General features: G+C 42.6%; 2 protein-coding genes across 2 annotated transcripts; one reads left to right on the top strand and one right to left on the bottom strand.

Annotated features, from left to right (window-relative positions):
* The first annotated feature begins 4,005 nt into the window (after nt 1–4,005).
* On the top strand, nt 4,006–8,435 carry LOC108061977 (leucine-rich repeat-containing protein 34). The gene is made up of 2 exons (XM_017148454.3): nt 4,006–4,510; nt 7,610–8,435. Exons 1-2 carry the CDS (start codon nt 4,090–4,092, stop codon nt 8,350–8,352), a joined length of 1,164 nt encoding a protein of 387 aa, XP_017003943.2. The 5' UTR covers nt 4,006–4,089; the 3' UTR covers nt 8,353–8,435.
* Nucleotides 8,436–8,485: 50 nt separating this feature from the next.
* On the bottom strand, nt 8,486–9,959 carry LOC108061976 (carbonic anhydrase 2-like). The gene is made up of 2 exons (XM_017148453.3): nt 9,816–9,959; nt 8,486–9,742 (listed from the first exon to the last, which is right to left on the bottom strand). Exon 2 carries the CDS (start codon nt 9,666–9,668, stop codon nt 8,760–8,762), a length of 909 nt encoding a protein of 302 aa, XP_017003942.2. The 5' UTR covers nt 9,669–9,742; nt 9,816–9,959; the 3' UTR covers nt 8,486–8,759.
* Between the last annotated feature and the right edge of the window lie 337 nt (nt 9,960–10,296).

The raw sequence follows: 10,296 nt of genomic DNA, 5'->3' as shown, positions 1-10,296 counted from the left end.
GATATGCACATGCAGTGCTCCTCCGTCGCGTCGCGTTGTCTGGTAGCTGTAAACTGAGACTTCGACTGATTCCCAGTCGTCTGCGATTTTGCCTGGGCATGGGCCTTTGCCAGTGCCTCTGCCTCCGCCTCTGCCAGCAATTATGAGCGTCTGGCCGTCTGGCATTTTACAATATTTTTAATTATCGCGTTTTTTCTAAGCACAGATAAGCATCTGAGCGGCTGGACTACTCTTCAGCCACTTTTCGAATTTCAATTTGAGGCAACGAAGGCAGCCCGAATTGTCGCCACTGTTAATTGCCTCTGGTCAGCAGTAGCAGCCATCTTGATGACTAAGCGAGGAGCAGGTCTTGGAGGCTCTTCTTGGACTCTTGGGCTCCCGGCTGTCTGCTGTCTGCTTTCTGGCCGTCTGACCATCGCAGGCCGTAAATTAATGCAGATTCGAGCAGCTCCATGGCCATGCCCCAACTCGGGCCCAAAGTGGAATCGCCAATCTTGTGGCCATGGTCAGGTAGTAAAAGTGAAAAATAACTCCAAGCCAAGTGCTGTCAGTCGTCATTTGGTCTATTGATTAGGCACCTGTCGTCAGTCTTAAAGGAGCTGCCCATTCAGACACAGACAAAGCCATTGGGATCTATTCGAACAGAGATGGCAAGGAGGGTTTTAAGGCTCATTATACCCTTTCAGAAAGTATTATAATTTCAGTCAGATTTTTGCAACGCACTGAAGGAGACGTTTCCGACCACATAAAGTGTATATATTTTTGATCAGCACCAATAGCCGATTCCATCTAGCCATGTCCGCCTGTCCGTTTCTATGCAAGCTAGTCTCTCAGTTTTAAAGCTATCGCGATGAAACTTTCCAATAATACGGACCACTATATCTAATGACCTCATAAGAATATTCGAACGTTATACGTTTTTCGTTTTGAAGTAGGCAATTTGATTTTTGAGCAATGAGCCATTTTAGATTTGATTTTTAAATTGTATTATATAATTTAGTTTAAATACATCTGATTTACCAGAAACGAACCCATCGAGATACAGCGTTTGAGGCTGTCAAAGAAGGCTAATTAAACAGTGAGTATGTATTTGAAATGCAAGGGTATACAAACTTCGGCATGGCAAAATTAACTTCCTTTCTTGTTTTACTGTTTAAGTCTCCAACTCTGGGTTCTATAATTTGATTGACCTGATTAGAAAACATCCAAAAATATTAAAATAAATAAAAAACAAGAGAGAACGCTATAGTCGGGTTGGTGTCTCGACTATCTAATACCCGTCACTCAGCTAAAGGGAGTGCGAACTCGGGTTGGTGTCCCGACTAATAATCGTAACTCAGCTAAAGGGAGTGCGAGGGAGATAGATATTTGAATGCGTATAACTTTTTAATGAATGGTCCGATTTGAAAAATGTCTTCTACATTTCGATAGGTATAAATATACACAACAAAATTGCATTTATACTTATCGGAAAGCTTTAAAGACGTGGGCGCAGGACCCATTTTAAAATCGTTAGTGGGCGATTGTGGGCGTTAGAGGGGGCGTGGCGCTCGGCTGAAATAAACTTGCGCTGCGTAGGAACCTTCTAGCTTTTGTAGTTTCTGAGATCTCAGCGTTCATACAGACTGACAGACGGACATGGCTAGGTCGACTCGGCTAGTGACCCTGATCAAGAATATATATACTTTATGGGGTCGGAAAAGCTTCCTTCTAGCTGTTACATACTTTTGCACGAATACAATATACCCTTTTACTCTACGAGTAACGGGTATAATAAAATAAACAAGAGATATCGCTATAGTCGGGTTGGTGTCCCGACTATCTAATACCCGTCACTCGGCTAAAGGGAGTGCGAGGGAGATGGATATATACCATTTTCTTGATTGCGTTTTTATTGAATGGTCCGATTTGAAAAATGTCTTCTACATTTCGATGGGTATAATTATACACAACAAAATTGCACATATACTTCTCGGAAATCTTTAAAGGTGTGGGCGCCAGACACATTTTAAAATTGTTAGTGGGCTATTGTGGGCGTTAGAGGGTTCGTGGCGCTCGGCTGAAATTAACTTGCGCTGCGTAGGAAGCCCAAGAATGTGTGTGGAAAATCTCAACCTTCTAGCTTTTGTAGTTTCCGAGATCTCAGCGTTCATACGGACGGACAGACGGACGGGCAGACGGACATGGCTATATCGACCCTGATCAAGAATATATATACTGTATAGGGTCGGAAACGCTTCCTTCTCCCTGTTACATACTTTTGCCCGAATACAATATACCCTTTTACTCTACGAGTAACGAGTGTAATAAATAACCCAAGGAACAAGCGCCTTTAAAAAATAAAACAAAGTAAAAAAGAGAGAAAAAAAATAAACAAAAAGAAAACAAGAAAGGAAGCTAGCTTCGGCCAGCCGAAGCTTATATACCCTTGCAGATAAAGTAAATACCTATAATTTAATGCTCACTCGGTGCAGTTCCAGGGATTCCAAATTCAGCGTATTTAAATTTTGTTTTATATTTGTTTGAATATTCCAATGAGAGCCTTAAGATATAGTGGTCCGATCCGGCTCGCTCCGACATATGTACTACCTGCAATAGAAAGGAGACTTTCGGGAAAGTTTCATCGCGATAGCTTTAAAACTGAGAGACTAGTTCGCATAGAAACGGACAGACGGACAGACAGACAGACGGACAGACAGACAGACGGACAGACGGACATGGCTAGATAGACTCGGCTATTGGTGCTGATCAAGAATATATATACTTTATGTGGTCGGAAACGTCTCCTTCACTGCGTTGCAAACATCTGACTGAAATTATAATACCCTCTGCAAGGGTATAAAAATGTCTGTTACTTATCTTGTTAGACTAAGAACTTATTAAGAATTAAGAACAAAATATTGAGAAACTATAATTTTTTTCAAAGGATTCTCCAGACCCCAAAAGAGCCAAGACGACAGCACTGTCCGTGACTGATGCGTTCTTCGATGCTAAAGCACTGCCAAGGTAATCAAATAAATGAAGATGCAACCTTACCATAAATGTCTCAAATACCACTCATACTCCTGCATTCTCCACTGGCTACGTGCAACTCCTGCCTGATGTTAATACAAATATAAGTAGGCATACATATATAGCTATATCGGTTTTGAGTTCCAGCTTATTTATAGGACAGCAACGACGCGTGCCGGCACGCCAGGATGCCAATGGCTTGGAGACCACGACCACGTGGCGGACAATGAGTTCCCATTGTGGAATAGGATACATAAATGAATGAAATGGCGTTTATGGTAATTCGCACCGACCAAGTTTGTGCTTCAGTTCGCAAACTATGCTAATGAGACTGTGGATGGCTGCAGCTCCAAAAGCGGCTTGTTGCTCTCAGGAATATGACGAAAATGAGGAAGCATTCCGCTCTATTTAAGGTGTCGTTCGAAAAACTACTTCGCGCAGACTTTTCGTTATTTCTTAACGTGGCTGAAAGTCTGTAAAATCTATTTATAACATTTATCAGAATTTACGACAATCACGAATTTTTTATGTACTATTTTGGTTTTGTGGCCCCATTGTGCCAAGGAAATAAAACTTTTTACCATCGTTTTGCGTCGCGGCAATGTTGGTTAGTCGTTAGCAAACGAAAAACAAGGAAGCATGCTTTAATGTTCTGTAATATTTGCTTAAAGAAAAACAAACTCCAAAATGTATATTAGTTAACAAAGAAACTAATAGAATGTAGTAGTGAATTAAATAAGTGGCCTATGACTTATGGGGCTTTAAAGAGAAAATAGTAAATATATTTCATTTCCAGCTATTTTACTAATCTAAAAAATAATTAAAATAGGTAAATATTGTTTTTATTTTTTCGATGAGATTATGGCCCCTACATTCGAAATGAACAGTGTATTTTACATCGATTTTCGTTCGTCCCCAGCTCAAAAGTATGCAGCAAATGCAGGGTTTAGACTTTAAACTTTTAGGAAATAATTTATATTATTATTACACACGATCTGCCCTGACTAAGTTGTCACAAATTAACAATAACAATTTAAATTTTGTAATTTACAATAGTTCTAAACGAAACTGATCAGGATGTGCGAGTTGGTGCTCCCGTGCGAGTACAATCCGAAGGCATGCCCTCGTCCTTTGCCTGAGAAAAGCCGTCTGTTCACGATCCTGCTCCTTTATTGTTGGCAGCGGGAGTACGACGAGCGACCCTACCGGCAGTTCCAGTTTAAGAGACTGCTGTTCGAAGAGCGGATCGGTCGGAAGTATCACTGCATACGCGACTTCCGGATCATCGTTAACTATCTGCTGCGGCGCCACCAGTTGTCGGTGAAAATTTCGAGCCTGGTCGTTAGCAACTGGGATGCTGGTCTGCTAAAGGACTTTGCCCGCTCCCTAATCCCGGTTTGGTACATAGATCTGAATCTGATGCGGTTCCCCCACGAATTCTTTGTGATGTTACGTCTCAATGCGAAAAAGATGAATGTCAGCCAACTGAGTTTGGAAGGTAAGAGCTGAAGTGAACGTAGGATTGAATGAAACACATTTTAGTGACACAAAAAAAAATAATGATGAGTGTACAATATTTATACCCCTTACTCGTAGAGTAAAAGGGTATATTGAAATCGGGAAAAAGTATGTATCAGGTAGAAGGACGCGTTTCCGGTCCTATAAAGAACATTGATTCTTGGTTAGGATCACTGGCCAGGTCAAACCAGCCATGTCCGTTGTTTATATGTATTTCTTTTTATCAGCATTTTTCGAACGTTGAGGTCCTTGTGCTGAGAGTCCTTGCATCGGGGATCTTTTTGGAAAACGCAGTTTGACTTGGGAATTCGTAATGAATTTAAAAATGTAGCATCCATCGAGGTAAATTTTATATGTTGCATAGTGTAATTTAGTTGGAAACATTTTGGCTTTGCTTAAAGAATTTGTAGTCATTTTCTATTTTCTTTCATGGCGGAAATCAATTAGGTCTCTTACATCTGCTACAAAATGAAAATGATAAATTGCCCCTTTCCCGTCTCCTTTCCCCACAGCATTACCCCTCCCCCTCATCAGTTTTTTGGCTGTTGCTCTCTTGGCATCGGCTCTCTGGGTTTCGCTCTCTCGGCAGGCTTCCGCAAAACGCGACGCAATAACTTAGAAAATTGTAGCGAACTACGTTTCGAGAGCTGGTGTAATTTGTAGCCTACGTTGAGCACGCGCTGGTTCCGGCATGTGTTACCAGTAGAGGGGGGTCGGGGATAGGTTTTAGGAACGCTGCTACTTGCTCTATAGACGAACAACAAAATCTTATTACTTCGCGTGCTATAGGGTACGAGGATCTCCGCAGGACTAATGGACCGGACTATTGACTAGCAAAGGACAGACAAGGACGAACAAGGATGAAGTGCCTTTATGCCAGCGGTTGTTTGTGCTGACTTGCCCTCCCTACCATGATCACCATCGACCAGATATATATATGGCGATCCCTAAAAGGCGACTACACTTTACACGACAGATAACATTCGACGACGCATGGCTTCCCTATTGACTCTACTCAACTTTAGACAACATTATAAATTTTATTTTTAAACATAGACTAATCCTATTAAATGACACAAATTAATTCTAGACAAGTTCATTAGGATCCTAAGAAGTGATTAACATCTAGATTGAAATTAAAAATGTGAATTTAATGACTAAAAATTAAATTTAGCGATCGCTGAATATTTCAGTGCTCATGTATATGACATCTAGATTTTACATGAAGCAATACTAATGTAGAGAGCGGGTATAATGGGTAGAATGTATGTATGTTAAATTATGCCATTATATGTGAGACTTTAAATTTTATTTTATTGAGCAGGGAGTTGTGGTTTGGGCTTTGTGGATAGGACATTTTTTTGGAGTTTGGATTTTTTAAATTTGTTTTTTTTTTTTTTATTCCGGCATTTAGTAAGGGGTTAAATTTTAATGTTTGTTGTCTCTTTGGACTTTTGTGTTATTTAAAAAAAGGTAGTTGAGATTCATTACAATGGACTCACTTTGTATCCCACGATGAAGCGCTTCTCGAAGGGGCCTGTGTAAGAGAACCTCAACTACTTAAGAGATCGATTAAGTTACTCTCGCCTTACTTGTAACCTACAGCGGTACGGTACTCTGCCGTTAAGATATGGGAGAGGGAAGGGAAATGTACATGGGAAGACGGGACTGCTCAGCTCTAATGCATATTTTTCCTGTTATTGACCTTCTCTCTTCATTCAAACTATACTCTTAAACTACTTAAACTAAAATTCTGCTTCGATCTGACTCTACGCGTAAAATTCGATCTGACGCGTAAAATCTGTAACTTTTAGTTTCTAAATGCGATTAGAGTTGGTTTTGTATATTTCCGGGGATTATTACTTCATTTTTTCCTTGGGCTATATTTCCCTACGGCTTACGGACGGTATTGCCGGTAAATGGTCCCTAGCCTAAATTTCGTTGGCTACTGGGCTACTCTACAACATATAAACGTAGAAGTAAAAATGTAGAAAAAATATGTAGATAATAAAAATAAATAAAAATTCTCGGCGCTATGTTCTGCTGCTGCGGGAGCTCGGATTCTGCTGCTGCTGGTTCTCGGATGCTGATCGGTAGATGGGTCGATTGGTTGCCAGTTTGCGATTGATTCCGGTTGGCCTTTCCCACTTCTTCCACCAAGCTTGGCTTCTAGCGCACAGAGGTTATGTAATTAGGTGCCACCTAAAAACATTAGGGCGTTCAAACACCGTTTTAACACCTTCTCGCACTCAAAAAACTTACCCACTAGGGGTTGGCACTTTAGCACTTGTTTTTTGTTTCTATGCAACTTGCAACGGCGATTGCTGGGAATTTTGGGTAATTTTGGCTTTCCTTTAATTTGTATAACTTTGATCTTCACTGCACTTGCAACTAACTTGTGTTTCGATCCACTGGTAATTTTGGTGTGAATCTAAACGAAATTGCCTTCGGGTCGGGACCCTGAGTACGACCTCGCTCACCACTTTGGTGAAATTTTCGGAATTTTGGCTCAAGAGACTTATCCCCGTCCAAAATCGTTCTGGCCAAATTCCGTTGCCTACTTTTGGGCCGAAACATTTTCAAGCCAACCGACAAGCAATCCTACAAAATCGAAATAAATTCGTTAAAAACTTAAAGCAATGTTAAAAACTAGAAAAATAAAACTTAAGCATTTGGGCCATAGAATAACTTATGATCCCTTTTCAAACCTTAAAATTCGGTAAAATCCAAATTTCGAAACTCTTACCACTTTAAAAGGTAAGCATTTAATACATCTAATTTTTTTGCTCAAAATATTGACGTTGGAGCCTCCAGGGGCCCCAAATCTTCTGCATTTTGATAGGTATAAATAAAAGCAATAAAATTTGTATTTATACTTCTCCGAAATCGTTAAAAATGTGGGCGCCAGACACAGTTAGAGGGGTCGTGGCGCTGCGTTGGAAGCCCAAGAATATGCGTGGGTAATACCAACTTTCTAGCTTTTGTAGTCTCCGAGATCTCAGCGTTTAACCAGACAGAAATGAAATCATGGGTAATTGATCATATGTCTTGCATTGAATGTTCTCCCCCTGATCCGCAGGTACGCCCCTCACCGACGACGATGTTCGAATCCTGCGAGAGTTCCTGCTGGTGAGCAGGACACTGCGCAGGCTCAACGTGTCCCACTGCAGCCTGACTCAGTACAACTTCGCACTGATCGCGGACGGAGTGCACAAGTCGCCGGGAGTGCGACGCCTGAATGCCGGAAGGCTTCTCGGACTGAGTCTCAGCCTCGACACGGAGAAGATTGCCTCCGTGCTGGGTTCGCTGCTGATGCAGAACACACTATGGAGTCTGTCGTTGGAACACTGCGAGCTGACCGCCCAGGATATGATTCCAATTGCCGAACACCTCGCCCTGACTACATCGAGATTCCGCCGCCTGCGCATCGCCTGCAATAAAATCGGCCCGGATGGAGCCTTTTTCCTGCTGCGCGGAATGTCCATCGGCGGGATGCTGGAACTGCTGGACATTAGCCATTGCTCGATTGGCACCCACGGTGGCGAGTGGGTGGCCAAGTACCTCACCTCGTGCCGCCAACTGCGAACCCTGCTCTTGAACAACAACGACATGAAACCGGAGGCAGTCAACCTCATCCTTCTGGCCATGAAGAAGCGCTGCAAGCTGGATCGCCTGACTTTGTATGGCAATCACTTTGACTCGCGTTCCGCGATGATAGTTCGACGTCTGCTGGACGCCGAGGTGGTGCTGCATTCCGAGCTGGACATCAGTTACACCTACGACGAGGCTCTCCACGACTACAGGGTGGTGCCGTGGCGATAGGGAGTGGATAGTAATTTTCTTGCTCTGTTTGCAAAATAAATTTAAATCTCAACTTTTCGGTTATAATAAATGTTTGTCGTTTATTTCTTTTCGAATCTATTACTACACAATACTATTCAAATCCTTTTATAGTCTCCGACAAACGGACAGACCGTTTTGGCTAGATCGACTTGACTATTTAAGCAATGGGGTCGGAAATGCCTTTTTATATCTTTATTTTTATAGTTTCGTATATTTGTATTATTTATTTAGCACTCAATGAATTTTGTACATACTGACTAGCTAAATAAATACATTTGTTAATATAATTAATAGACGGCGGATGATATGTGAAATCATTTCCTTACACCGCCAAATAATTAGTAAACAAATTCTATTCTTTCCTCTTTGGGGCATCCACATAAAATCTACAGCAGAAACTTTTGGCACACCGTGATGAGCATAATCAGGGATACGGATGCCGTGAGTTCTGCTGTTATCGATCGCTCTTCCCGTTGCTCGACCAGGAAAACAGCGCGGTGGTTATCGCTCTGCAGCTCCCGGGAGTTGTTCTGCAACTGCTTGCCCTTTGCGAACTCAATTTTCTTAAACTCATTGACCTGGTCAAGGGTGACCGGCAATGTCTCGGTGAATACAATCCATGTGACGATCTCGTTGCAATTGGGCGTTGTCAGTGAGCCGGCATAGGTGAAGTATCTCTTCACACTGGGAATCCAATCACCCACAGTCAAGGAGTCTGCCATAAAAACAGGCTTGTCTACAAGATCCCAGCTCTTCACGGTTCTTAGACTGTTGATGATACTGCCAAGTGCCTCGTTGGGCTTATTGGACGTATGAAAGAGCACTCCAATAACCACGAGGCCATCTTCGGAGTTTTCCGCCATTGTCATGTTGGGGTAAATGGTGTTCCGGTGCACGATGTGCACTTCCAACGGATACCGGTTGCTGTTGATTGTATGTTCAGACGACCAATGCATGTGGATCAGGGCAACCTCGTAATCATTTAGCAGGGCGCCACCACTCAAGGTGAGTTTTTGGTTGAAGCCAGATATCTGAACTGAATGTCCATTGTTGACCATTAGCAGTTTTTCTTGAAGCTCATCGTAGTTCTTGAACTTGAGAGGAGCATATTCGTCCAATGTAGCCCCATTGGCATGCAGATCTATGGGGCTTTGTCTCTTGCCTCTTGCGCAAAGACCGCCCCATTTTGGAAAGGGCTTACCCTGATGGTCGAATAAGTACGGATATCCCCATTCGGAGGCCCAACTGAGGGCCACAGAGCAACAGACTATTAAGGAGAGGGTGCTGAATTGCATTTTTTCTTGCGGGCTTATATTCGTTAAAAATATATTTTTTGAAAAATATTTCTTATTCGGTTATAAAACGAAAACTGAGGAAATTTGTTATGGTACTAGATTGGTACACAAACCGAGCTTATGAGAAGAAAACGTTCAAAGTACTACCTGTTATTTTCATCCCCCAGGTCGGAGTTTAAATTGCAAGGAATGGACCTCAAAATGTTTGGCCCACTGTTCGAAGGGAGCTTGCGACCACGTGCTCGCTCTCTAGGACCTCTCTCGTATCATCTCGTATTCCCGATGAATGAACAGGCGGCGCTGCCAGACTGCTTTCGTGTAGGAGGGAAAGCTTGGCTTGGGAGGGAGCTTTCAGGCCGAACAGCTGACCCTACAGTATGGCAACTTTCGCTTTCGTTTCCGGCTTCTGTTTTTTGTTATTGTGAGAGCGCAACTTGAACATGTGTGTGGGTGTACTTGTGAATGTATGGCGATTTCAAAGTCAGACAGCAACAACAGCGAGAGCATAATAAGGGAAAGAGAAAACGGCTGCGACGCTCGTGGAGAGAGAGAGCAGAGCGGGAGCAGAAGTTCGGGCAGCGACGCGACGTCGGCGAAAGGACAACGCTAACGGTATCCTTGTTGAGAG

Source organism: Drosophila takahashii, chromosome 2R (genome assembly GCF_030179915.1).
Source record: "Drosophila takahashii strain IR98-3 E-12201 chromosome 2R, DtakHiC1v2, whole genome shotgun sequence".
NCBI classification, from domain to species: domain Eukaryota; kingdom Metazoa; phylum Arthropoda; class Insecta; order Diptera; family Drosophilidae; genus Drosophila; species Drosophila takahashii.
This window is presented reverse-complemented; position numbering and strand designations above follow the sequence as displayed.